The sequence below is a fragment of the Sinocyclocheilus grahami genome, unplaced genomic scaffold (genome assembly GCF_001515645.1).
Source record: "Sinocyclocheilus grahami isolate Dianchi unplaced genomic scaffold, SAMN03320097.WGS_v1.1 scaffold1002.1, whole genome shotgun sequence".
Lineage (NCBI taxonomy): Eukaryota > Metazoa > Chordata > Actinopteri > Cypriniformes > Cyprinidae > Sinocyclocheilus > Sinocyclocheilus grahami.
The window spans coordinates 426,608-440,100 of record NW_015506181.1 but is presented as its reverse complement, the minus strand read 5'-3'; the positions used below and the strand labels follow the sequence as shown (position 1 = coordinate 440,100).

The 13,493-nt window shown below is 36.2% G+C and overlaps 1 protein-coding gene across 1 annotated transcript in view; it reads left to right on the top strand.

The window, feature by feature from the left end:
• The window catches only part of lama4 (laminin, alpha 4), a 58,900-nt gene that overhangs the window by 24,912 nt on the left and 20,495 nt on the right, over window positions 1-13,493 (top strand). The window contains exons 8-19 of the mRNA XM_016250696.1: window positions 345-428; window positions 5,347-5,498; window positions 5,597-5,707; window positions 6,766-6,767; window positions 6,864-7,005; window positions 7,219-7,312; window positions 7,585-7,701; window positions 8,459-8,644; window positions 9,258-9,397; window positions 10,573-10,737; window positions 11,383-11,528; window positions 12,310-12,597. Of these exons, the coding sequence (XP_016106182.1) occupies window positions 345-428; window positions 5,347-5,498; window positions 5,597-5,707; window positions 6,766-6,767; window positions 6,864-7,005; window positions 7,219-7,312; window positions 7,585-7,701; window positions 8,459-8,644; window positions 9,258-9,397; window positions 10,573-10,737; window positions 11,383-11,528; window positions 12,310-12,597 (1,627 nt within the window). The remainder of the gene's footprint in view (window positions 1-344; window positions 429-5,346; window positions 5,499-5,596; window positions 5,708-6,765; window positions 6,768-6,863; window positions 7,006-7,218; window positions 7,313-7,584; window positions 7,702-8,458; window positions 8,645-9,257; window positions 9,398-10,572; window positions 10,738-11,382; window positions 11,529-12,309; window positions 12,598-13,493) is intronic.

Genomic DNA, 13,493 nt, shown 5'->3' with positions numbered 1-13,493 from the left:
ATCTATTTTCTAAATTTTCTCATTGTTAACAATTCATCTATGCATTGTTTATTTATTTATTGACCTCATAATGTCTAATCAAAGTGTCATAAAGGAATCTCCGTGTGAAAATGACTTCTCTCTGGTAATGTGCCTCCACTGTTAAGTGAAGTGCCTGCATCTTTTTTCTTTTTCAATAATCCATTACACTCAGAATGTCTCAGAAAGACTTATTGCTACATCTGTTTCATAACAATTTTAACTGTCCTTTTGTTTGTCATCAAGGTTGTGTAGTTGCTTAGGGTGTTCTATTTTGTGTAAATGTATAATAATCAAAATGTGTACTGTGTGTTTCTATTTCTCAGAATGTGATTGTCCAGAGGAGAATTGTGACATGCACTCAGGAGAGTGTCTACCTGAGGCCTCGAAAATCAGCGAGTGTAATATCAGTGAGTTCAATCACAAGACAAAACAGCAAAATTAAGCAAATTTGTTAATATGTTCCTGACAGTTCACTTTCTAATGTTAGAAAAGTTTTTGTACAACATACAAACAAACTAAAAATGTATAAATAGATAAATAAATAGAACATTATAGAGAATTACCAGAACATCATAGAGCCATATTAACCTCTTAACCCCCATTTTTGAACATAGACGTGAAAGTGCACTATCCAAACTTAAATTGTTATAATTCGTGAACGAATACTGCATCAGAAAGAGGTAACATGTTCTGCAGCTTGCTTCAAATGTGGATAAAGGCTAAAAAAAAACTTTACTAAAGTTTACCAAAATAGATTTTGTGATCTTTGAAAATCATTAGATGATTGGAAAAATCAAGCAAAATGGTTGGTAATGATGTGGAAATCCTGAAATAGTATCCTGAAGGATGACTCTGATGTTTCTTTGTTTGTGTGTGTTCTCAGCTTTGCAACTCGCTGTGATAAGAGAGGTAATTTTCTGAGATGTGTGTGCCAGGAAGGGTATGCTGGACACTACTGCGAAAGGTTGGTTCTCCACCCACAAATAGCATGTTATACATAGTTGGATTTTTGTATTTTACCCCTTAATTATATTTTTCTTCCCGCACCACCAAGATGTGCCCCAGGTTTCTATGGCAATCCAATGGAGTTGGGCAATTCCTGCAAAAAGTGTGACTGTAATGGCAACTCTGACCCAAACCTTATCTTTAATGAGTGCAATAATGTGACGGGCGAGTGTCTGAACTGTTGGGGTAACACCAGTGGTGACAACTGTGAAAGATGTGCACTGGGTTTCTATGGAGATGCCATCAGTGCCAAAGACTGTCGGGGTAGGTGCCAGCGACAGTACAATACATTGCTGACCACGTGAAAAGTTATCTGCTAATATCTAGACAACAGGGACGTCTACATACCGCAATTTCTAAAGTTGTAAACTTTGAAAACCCTTTTATGCTAACATACACATGACTCTGACCAATTGTGGCTTAGTGTTAACAGGACCCAGCAGTTACATTATATATTACATCATATTATTTATTTTGTTGAATAATATCGGTATTTAAATGCAAGATATTCAAAGTGTACCTAAAGTATACTTGCAATAGTTCCACTTGAAATATACTTTTGTTGGACTTCAGCACTATTTCCGCACAATTAAAGTGCATTAAGCACAAACAAGTTTTTCCACTTTAGCAGACTTTAAGTATACCAGTTTAGAATGGTAAAAGTACAATTGCAGGGTATTTTTATTAGGTACATAAACATGTAAAAGTATTTGTAGTATACTTAGCATGAAATACATTTATTTCAAATACATTAGTACACAGTATACATATATTTTTTACTACAGTAAAAGCTTGCTAACATTTTCATGATATAAAAATAAAGGTCTCTATCAGGTTGTTGTTAAAAACAGTTTTGTATGAGCATTTCTCATGATTTACAAGCTATCTGTCTTGTTCTCTTAGTTCGACAGTGCAGCAGCAAGTATTTGAGGCTTTTGGGAGCCAGATGCATTGCAAGCTGATTTGCTTGTCAAACCAGGACTGGCCTATGTAAATATGGAGTTTTATGGAGATTGTAGTTCTAGTGATACTTAATCCATAGTGGTAAGACTTTAAAAATGTGTGTAATTATGCTTCTATAGCAGTATCAAACAGAACAGCAAAATAATCATTTCAAACCGGTTTCTCCAAACTCTCCAGCATCAACCATGGTCTCTTCAAAAACTAGCATCAATGGTTTATTCAATGTTATTGTGTTCATTAGATTGTTCTAAATATGTTGCGAATGTATTATATTAATGGCTCAAGTGAATCGCAGTTTTGTTAGGTTGTTATAAGGTCTCTCTCTTTGTTTTACAGAATGTCAGTGTGATAAGTGTGGTACTGCATCATGTGATGACAGGACAGGTGTTTGTCACTGTAAGCCTGGAGTCACAGGTCACCTATGTGACAGATGTGAGGTATGGACATTCATGACACACTCAAGGAAATGTAAGGCCAAGAAATTCCATCTTAGAATGCATGTACTGTATGCTCAAATACATGCATGTGCATACTGAGCACATTTAACCTGCATTATCTTTTGAGAATCTTCAAATTTTTTGCATATACAGGAGGGTTATTCTGGATTTGGCAGCTGTATGGGTTGCCGTCGGTGTGAATGTGCCTCTGCTGCCCTCCGTGCCACCTGTCACCCTCTTACACACAGCTGCCAGTGCCGCCCGGGGGCTGGAGGCCGGTACTGCGAGCGCTGCCTGCCAGGATTCTGGGATTACAGCCCATCCGGCTGCAAGAGTGAGTCTGAGCGATCTCACTGCATATGGCATGATTCACTGCTGGAGCAGGTTCAGCCCATTTCAGTGTCTGTTCTATTTTGCAAGAATTGCAATGTAAAGACTTTGTAGTTATTCTGAAATTATATTCATTAGGTTGTTTTTACACTGGATTTCAAACAAAACAAAATACAAAGACAAAAAAAAGACAATTCTAAAAGTTAAATTTTATGGTTTCAAAAGACTCATCAAACCAAACTCTTCGAGACTTCAAAATAACCTACAGTATATGTGACCCTGGAGCACAAAACCAGTCATAAGTCGCACGGGGATATTTGTAGCAATAGCCAACAATACACTCTATGGGACAAAATTATCGATTTATTTTGATGCCAAAAATCATTAGGATATTAAGTAAAGATCATGTTCCATGAAGATATTTTGTAAATTTCCTACCGTAGATATATGAAAACGTAATTTTTGATTAGTAATATGCATTGCTAAGAACTTAATTTGGACAACTTTAAATGTGATTTTCTCAATATTTAGATTTTTTTGTACCCTCCGATTACAGATTTTCAAATAATTGTATCTCGACCACATATTGTCCTATCCTAACAAACCATACAACAATGGAAAGCTTATTTATTCAGCTTTCAGATAATGTATCAATCTCAATTTCCAAAAATGGACACTTATGACTGGTTTTGTGGTCCAGGGTCACATTTAATGAAAGTGTGCAGCAGATCAGCAATGAAAACTTCATTTAGCAATTGTTTTAAGTAATTTAAACAACACTGTCACGGCTGTTTTTCCAGTTCACTGCAATACCACTTACATCTGGCTTGTGAATTTGGTGGGAGAATGCAAAGGGGCACTATTCATCGCCCTTGTCCCAAGCAGAACAGTTGAACAGCTGTTCCCATAACCCATCATTCATAATTTCATTAAGGGATCTACACACCCACACAGCCGCTTGGCCACCTGCACATAAGAACAGGGATTTACATTTTTATGATGTATTTCCTATGACATCATCATCATCCCCCTCTTAACATACTATACCAGCCACATTTGTGGTCCAAGCAAATGTTGAGTTTGGTGTGTTGAAACAGGAAATAGAGAGATACCAGTTGTAATAATTGTCTTCTCAGGAAATGTTTCAAATAGTTTAACCCCAGCTGCTTAGGGTGTTTTAGTGTCATGTCATTCCAGACAGACTGGATGACTGGATGGTGAAATCAGATCTCTGTCTCCTTGTGCATACAAACATCTTACTAGATTATTACAATTAATGGCAAAAAGGATGTTTGGAAATGTAACCTGATATTTCCTACTGACACATTACAGTAAAAGATAGTCTTTTGTGTTGGTAAAAATACTACTGGCGTGAGACATTTGCACAGTAGTGTATGTATCGTTATTTCATTCAAAACATCCGTGAAACATCATCATCACTCTGATTTTGCATAATTTCATAAGTCAGTATGAAATTAAACTTCACATCTATTTTCTAAATTTTCTCATTGTTAACAATTCATCTATGCATTGTTTATTTATTTATTGACCTCATAATGTCTAATCAAAGTGTCATAAAGGAATCTCCGTGTGAAAATGACTTCTCTCTGGTAATGTGCCTCCACTGTTAAGTGAAGTGCCTGCATCTTTTTTCTTTTTCAATAATCCATTACACTCAGAATGTCTCAGAAAGACTTATTGCTACATCTGTTTCATAACAATTTTAACTGTCCTTTTGTTTGTCATCAAGGTTGTGTAGTTGCTTAGGGTGTTCTATTTTGTGTAAATGTATAATAATCAAAATGTGTACTGTGTGTTTCTATTTCTCAGAATGTGATTGTCCAGAGGAGAATTGTGACATGCACTCAGGAGAGTGTCTACCTGAGGCCTCGAAAATCAGCGAGTGTAATATCAGTGAGTTCAATCACAAGACAAAACAGCAAAATTAAGCAAATTTGTTAATATGTTCCTGACAGTTCACTTTCTAATGTTAGAAAAGTTTTTGTACAACATACAAACAAACTAAAAATGTATAAATAGATAAATAAATAGAACATTATAGAGAATTACCAGAACATCATAGAGCCATATTAACCTCTTAACCCCCATTTTTGAACATAGACGTGAAAGTGCACTATCCAAACTTAAATTGTTATAATTCGTGAACGAATACATTTTTGTAATATGATTTTGAAGTACCATTTTAAAATGTTTTTTTACAGGATGGATTTTGAGGTTTTAAGCTTTCAGCTGATATATAATTTATGATAATTACTGAAATGTAATAGGGGAAAAGGCAACGAAAAAATAATTTTTGTGACAAAGGTGAGAACTCCTGTCATGCTGTAGATTTTTGAGGTGCATTCATGTCATAAATTAATCTTTTACTGTTCCTACATAATTTATAACACATTTCTATTTAGGAGTCTTAGACCTTTCCAACGATAGTTCGTCATGATTAGATTAGGATTTAATTGTAATATAGTGAAGTTAATTTAGGCGTCCCTCTGAGAGAATGGTGACATTTAAGAGGTTAAAATATAAAAAATATGAGAACCCAATATGATTTATAAACCTCACCACCTCCCAGACTGTGATGCGTGTATCTGGAGTCTGATCGGAGATATTCGTCAGTCCAACAAAACTCTGGACCAAGTGAAAAACAGCGTGCTGAACATTTCTACCGGGGCTGCTGCCAACGACAGATTAAAGTACTACAACTACACTGCACACAGACTACAGGTAACCACACTCAAACCACGCACAGTTTACAGAAATGGACGTCCAGAGGATGTTGTATTTAATAAATAGTGTATGTTGCTGTCACTGTGTTGTAACAGGATCAGTTTTTAGGCTGGAGAAATAAGTATGCAGTGATGAGAGCAGATACGGGGCGCCTGGAGGAAGAAACCCAAAAACTGCTTACTGACATGGAACTGGTCGCAGAAGAGGTGCCACTCATTCAAGCACTTCCTGATTTCATTTATTCTGAAATTCTGAAATTCCTTAAAGGTGAAGTGTGTCATTTCTGCACCATTTGCGTCACCAATCACTCCAATCACTTCACACTCATGCCAACCTTGTCAATGATGAGGCCTGTATCACTAGTTGAACATACTTAGGGTTACAAGTCCAAACAAAAAACAGACTCTTGTGAGGAGAATTAAAATAAAGCAAGCATACACAGGCAAAATATAACTTTTTATTGTTAGAGACAACTTTCCTTTGACAACACCAATATGAACTGGCGCGCTTCCCACTCTACGCATGGGCCATGAAATAAACATGACATGAAATAAACATAAAATAATCATACAAAAGTAATCGTACCACAAATCTAGGCTTGGCTCAACCGAAACTTTGTGGTACAGGCCTCTAGTAAAGCAATTTTGACTTTGATGATGCCACAGGTTTGATGCAGTAGCATCACAAAGCCAGCAGTTTTTAGGAAAATCACTTACTGTATGCTTACTTAGAGTCTGCATATGAAGTTGGCATAGGAGAAAGTATTTCAACATGTAGAAAGTTGTCTATTAATGGTGAAGTGACATGTCTATTATAACACATTTCAGTATTTATTTCAGTATAATGATCAGGACACACTCTTAAAAATAAAGGTGCTTCACGATGCCATAGAAGAACCTTTTTGTCTAAATGGTTCCATAAAGAACCTTTAACATCTGAAGAACCTTTCTGTTTCACAGAAGGTTCTTTGTGGCAAAAGAAGGTTCTTCAGATTACAAAAACGCAAGAAAGAGATAGTTCTTTAAAGAACCTTTGACTGAATGGTTCTTTGTGGAACCAAAAATGGTTCTTCTATGGCATCGCTTGAAGAACCTTTTGAAGCACCTTTATTTTTAAGAGTGCAATAGAACTGTGCTTTAGTAACAAGGTGATGCCAGGTTTGATCACTTGTCAATCTAATCCTAATTTTGCAGCATCACAATAGAAAAAGAAACCATAATCATGTCAATCCATACAGCAGAAATGACTAATGATATTTCTCTAGCTGTATGATATACTTTCATCCATGGGTATCACAAAATGGCTGTTGCATCATTCCAGCACTCAGATGACAATCGCTATGGTCTTATTTCTTTTATTTAGTAATCTGAAAGGAAGTGATGCAAATGGACATGTACAGAAAGCCCTGAACGCCTTGACTGTGTATGACAATATTGTCAAAAACATAGATGATGCTAACATCACTGCCCTGACCGCTCTCAACATCTCCAGCAGTACTCATGACGTAAGCATACTTTGATATTACGATTTTGCACGAACATCTAATGTTCTTCAAAGAAGAGAATGGAACTATTGTATATCTACGAAAATGGTGAAAAGGATCAATTTCTTTCAACAACATAAATGTCTTATTGATTCCAAACTTTTGAATGGCAATGTATCTCTGTGCAAGGTGGTTAATGTGGTTACTTCAAATGTATTCTGATATTTCTCTCAGGCTACTGATGTATTAAACTCTCAACTGAACCTCACGCGCTCTCAGAGTAACGATATCTTCACAGAGGCCTCATCCTTGTACTTTAAGCAGAAAGGTAAAGCAGAGAAAGTGCTTCTTTTCCTACATGGATAAAACTTGCTCCACATTTCCATAGAATTGATAATAGAACATTTACATTTATTCATTTAGTACTTGCATTTATCGGACACATCTTACAAATAAGGAACATCACAAACAATTCGTCATAAGAGCCAATAATATTTATAGCATACATTGCCAAGTTTAAAATATAAACAGTAGTTGTGGATTAGAAGTTATTTCAGAAGTTATTTTAATGCAGATTGTGTGTTGTATTTTGTTTTGCAGATGTTGAATCCGCAGTCCTTGACAATAAGAAATACATTGAAGAGACCAATGATATGATGGAAAGCTCCTCTAAAAAAATAGCTAAGATCATTAGTGACATCAATGCAATTCATAAAGGCAAGAATAAATGGTTCCATGCCTGCTTATGTTGTACTAGCATCTCTGCCTGTCTTGACAACTTTGGTTCTGAATTTGGCAATTCTGTTTTTATGTGTTTACACGTACACATATTTCTGCTCTTCTTTTATTTATGTCTTAGTATTCTAGTATTTTCACCAACAAATTTTATCTTTAATCAGTTATTTCTATCTTTTGCTGTAGTATGTCAGTAGGAAATATCAGTTTACGTTTCCAAACATTCATTTCGCATTTAATTGTAATAATCCAATGATATTTTTGTCAGACAACAGCCAGTGCTCCACACAGAGATCTGATCTTATCAGTCTGTCTGGAATGACATGAAGAAACAGAACAAACCGAGACAGACTAAATCCAGAAGAACTGTGGAGAACAACGTTTCCAAGATTCTTCTGGACCTAGTCTGTCTCAGTTTGTTCTGTTTCTTCCCGTCATTCTAGAAGACTGGAAATACTATTTTAACACAATTTATATTTTATATTATATTTCTATAATATTTATATAAAATTTATAGTGTTATTTGCCTTTTAGTCTGAACAAAACAGGTTTAAAAAGTTAATGATTAGTTCCAGTCAAGACCTAGTACAGAGACTGCTCGTGTCAGAGTTCCCAATGACTTACTTGCCAGCAGACCAGTTGTGTTTCTGTGCAAGTATTGCATGTGCATTTTCAGATGTTTGCATTACAATACATATTTGTGAATAAGTTTCTCTTTGTGTGTGTGTTGTTGTCTCAGATCGAACTCCGAAACGTCTGCAGTTCACTCAGGAAGTGGCTGAGGGCACTCTGAACCGCTCTGCTGAAGTGTTGCAGATGGTGACACCCATCTTAAAGAGAGTGGAGGAGTGGGATAGCAACATGAAAAATGAGGCGTACTCCGCCACAGCTTTTGAGCGCACTGTTCTGTCTGCCGGCGAAGCAGGTATGGTAGCCCTGCTCACCTCCACTCAACTGAGTAGCAGTACCATTTAAATATCATTTAGGTAGCAACAGTAGCTTTTGAATGTTCTGTATGTAGGAACTGTAGACAAATTTAAAGTGTTTGGACTACTACTCATTTTTACTATACTTAACACCCAGTAATGGCTAGTCTTTATAGCCAGCAACAATTAGTTGTCTTTTAATTCAGAGTTCAGAGAGTGAATGTTGCATAGCCCCATAACTCAAAAACATATTTTCTCATAATAGCAAAATGGAATACCAAAAAAAAAAATTTTTTTTTGACCATTTTACCCACAATTAAAAAAGTTTGTATGTATGTATATTTATGCTTATTCCAGTATAACGTTCTCATTTTTATGTTCTAATTCATTCTAATTCATATGGTATACTGAAGCATTTTGTGTGAGGAGTGCTATTTATATAGCGCATAGATTTTCTTCCTATATCCATCTAATTTTAATGGACAAAGGCAGCAATTTGGAACAGATATTTTGTGCATGCTGGCCTTTTTCCTTGTTGAATTCGTGCAGGATTATGAAGAGTGTTGCAAATGTTTTCTTACTCAGTTTGCATGTGTTTATTTGTATGTTTAGTTGAAGACCTGTCAGAGATTGTGCCAGAGCTACTCAGTAAGCTGCGTGTGGTTGAAGAGAAAAAACCTGTGAATAATGTCTCCACAAACATCATGAAAATCAGAGAACTCATCGCACAGGCCCGCAGTGTCGCAAAGAAGGTACATCAGGCATTACAAATGAACATCATGTTGACTGATCCACATGTAAAAACACAACACATTTAGTCAGTAACATTCATAATCTCTTGTGAATAGTGTTGTGTCTTTGTCTTGTCTTGGAAAGGCTTAAAACATTGTATTGAATAAATTTGTAAATGTTTTAGAGAGTAAAAAGTGTTAGTGGTCACTGTTGCATGCTACATATTTAGCAAGTCTGTAAAACCTGAGACCAAGCGGTATAATCATTGGGATGTAAATGAAAAGAGTGAGAGAAATATTTATTTTGTAAAAAGTACTTTTCAAAGTATGCTAAAGTGTACTTCTTTTTCACAAGTGTAAACTGCACACTATTGAGAACTTGACTTGAGCATGAGAAATCAAGCGTAGCGTTAGTTCTGGCAGGTCACGTTAGTCAAGCTCGCATCACCTGCCTCTCAGCTGATCCCCATCTACCTATGGGACTACGACACCTATCTAAGCATTCATATATAAGGTCCCTCAGTATTATCAGCAGTTTTCGTATTGCTCAATAGCTAATTACCCTCCTCCATCCCCAACTCCTCTTCTGTCAGTCGGGATTCAGCCTTCTGATTCTCCTTGAATCAGACTAATTCTAAAATGTGTACATAAAATGATTGAACTTTAACAATATCTGCAATACATTTGTTAGTTCTGTTCTGTTTACCCTGGGGGGTTATTGCTGCTCTCCCTGCTCTCATCCATGCTAGGCTGCATGGATGCGCAGGGAGTTCTTGCACGGGAACAGAACCATACCGCCAATCCAAACTGTATGCTAATTGTCAATCATCTTTGACGATAGTGGTCCTGACAGAACTTGATGATAACAGACTTGACGGACTTGACTTGAACATGAACATGACCATGAATAGGCTTGACAAAACTCACCAGCAGTGGGTTACACAAGAAACTATGGAAATGTAAGGGCTACTGTATATTTACAGGACTATGGGGATCACATGACAAAAAACAATTGCACTAATATTGTTGTTTTATAGTTCCCTATGACTAAAGAAATTCCTTTTGAGTTGGAGCAATTCAAGCTTGAAGAACCTCAATTTTGGCATTTTTGCCAGTTCAATATTATACTACAACAAGAGTGCATACTGTGTGAATGCCTGTAAGTGTAAAAATGAAACTTTTCTCTATAATTGCAGGTGCAAGTGTCCATGAAATTTAATGGCCAGTCTTCTGTAGAAGTTCATCCCCACTCCAACCTAGACGAGCTAAAGACAGTCACGTCCATCAGTTTCTACATTAGAGTGGACCCAGACAAAGACCCCATAGAAGATCGCTTCCTACTCTACTTGGGAGACAAGCAAGTAAGCACTAGTGAGAGAGAAATGGGCCTGAAAGGGGGAAGTGGATATCACTCATTCAAACGCTGGTTTAGGAATGATTATTGTTTGTTGCTGGAGACATAAGACAGTTGATCATATTTTCATTGGCAGAGCAAAAATAAACAAAACTAACATACATTACCATGTCTAGAAATATTATTTACTTAATTTCTCTGTATAAAAGAAATATTAGTTATTGCAGGTGTCTGCATTGCAATGGTGATGCGATTCTGTACACTCCATTAAAGTATTCCAGATTGTTGTAGTCTGCTGTGTTTTCTACAACCTAGCATTTAGAAACTGGCAGCAAAATGAGAAATTTCCACTGTTATCTGATTTGCATAGTCCCACTAGCTAAAGCAATGTAGACAGCATGTGCAAATAAATGACACTAGCAGCTCGAACAAATTACATTTAGTGAACTCTTTCCTTAATTAGTGTGTTTTCTCATTTCACTCAGTTGTTGGCCCAAACTCACGTTCTATTCCACCCCCTCCCCCTTTGCAGTGTAAACCACGGGACATCTGCAACATAAATGTGATGAATTTATAAAAAAGGCTATAATTTTTCATTATTTATTTATGCATTGTCCTGTCTAATGTCGATTCCACTTCTCTCTGTGTGTAGGGACGTAAGGACTACATGGGACTGGCCATAAAGAACGATAATTTGGTGTATGTGTATAATCTGGGAGGAGAGGTTGTAGAGATTCCTCTCAGTTCAAAGCCAGTGAGCTCCTGGCCGCCTGTCTTCAATCTTGTTAAAGTGGAGAGGTAGAGCAATTGCTTTCATTATATGATCATGCATAATGTTTTTCTTAAGAAACACAGTTCACAAAGTACAGCAGCTAAATATGGGGGTCAGTACACTCTAAAAAATGCTGGGTTAAATATAACCCAGTGCTGGGTTAAAAAGGGACAAACCCAGCTATTATATATAGCAGTAGCTGGGTTTGTCCCTTTTTAACCCAGCATTTTCTTAGAATGTATAAATACAATTACAAAACAAATTTTCAGCACTGTTTCATCTGAAGTTTATAGAGCCTGTTGCTGTTTTTTTTTTATTTTTTATTTTTTTATTTTAGATACATCCCATTTTGTGCTGCACCAAAATTAAAACTACATTTAAAATTAAAACATGACCGTCATTCAAGATTTCATCAATGAACATGGTCCATAATTAAACCCGTTTATTAAAAATTTTTTCGACTGTTGTAATCAGACGTGTTAGGAAGGTTTCCATCTTTTAGATTTTCTTTAGTCACTAGTTTGCATGTACTGGGAAAAAAAAAGAAAATAGAAAAAAAGAAAAACTAATTTGTTACAAAAAATTTTGTTTTTCTGAACAGGACAATTCAAGAGTCATACTTGTTAGTTAATAAAGTTCTCAATCCTAACATTTTGTATGAATGTATAGCCCAAGGAAAGTGAATTTGTGTATGAGGCTTTTACATCAAATGCATGTCAGATGTTTTGCCAAGGGAAGACCATACATGCAGATATTTGTATATAGTACTTAGTCTATAATCACTGGATTTACTCTTCTTTCTGGTAGGTTGGGTCGGCATGGTAAACTGTTCCTGACGGTTCCAAGTCAAGACACCACCGCAGAGCAGAAGTTTATCCAGAAAGGAGAGGCAGATGGGACAGACTCCTTGTTTGATCTTGATCCTAAAGACAATGTTTTTATCGTGGGAGGAGTGCCTCCTGATGTAAAGGTGCAAAAATCTCTTTTTTCTAAGGACAATGTCTCAAACAGGGTTAAAGGCTCTGATATACTCAGTGAAGTTCTTTTTCATTCTTTGTTTAGGGGTAAAAATAAGTTTGAAATGCCTTTGCAGCGGTCTACTCTTAGTGAACATCCCAATGCTTCCCACACTGCTCAGAGTGGTGTTTAGATGAATATGTAAATATGTGCTGTGCTTCTTCTCTCAATAACAAAGTGGTGAGAAAATAGCAGTTAAGAAAGCATCTGATCGTTATGATGTGGATTTGTTGCACGAACTCTGCACTTCTGCACTTCAGTCAAGTAAAGTAATGTTATGTTTAACACTTTATGCGATAGTTTGCACTGGAGACTATATAGTATTAAACACTTAAATTTCTACTATAAAGTAGCTCTCTAGTGTTTACTTAAAAAATTTTTTCAAAAGACTGATCAGAGGAAATTAACCAGTGAAAAATTTCTCATCAAAGAAGGTGGAGTACAATGGTAGTGTGAAGGTGTTTACCAGCCAAATGAAATTTTCTAGAGATTTGCTTTGGCAAGCGGTTTCAAACTCCCAAAACAAACTCCAAACAAACTTCGTTTTGACCTGATTTGTTTTTGTTGTTTTTTTTTCAAAATGAAGTCACACCAGTTCTTTTTAACATTGCACTTGAAGTATATCAGGGTCTTAACACTTTATTTCGATAGTCCACTTTAGACATTCTACTATCTCTAACTTTCTATCTCATTCTATCTCTAACTTTAAGTAACTTTGCAACTATGTCAATTACAAGTCATTAGAGTTTTAGTAGACTTAATATCTGCTAGCACTTTATACTTAGCAAGTACATTTAAACTTTTTCCGATGACTCTAACCCTAACCCAACGTAAAAATCTATGAATACTCTAATGAGAGTGGATTATCGAAACAAAGTTTAACCCAGTTAAAGTTTAACCCAGTTTTTTGGTAACAAATTCATATGAACAAATGTCCATCATGTTGTTCCAGCTTCCTCCAGCGTTGACCTTGG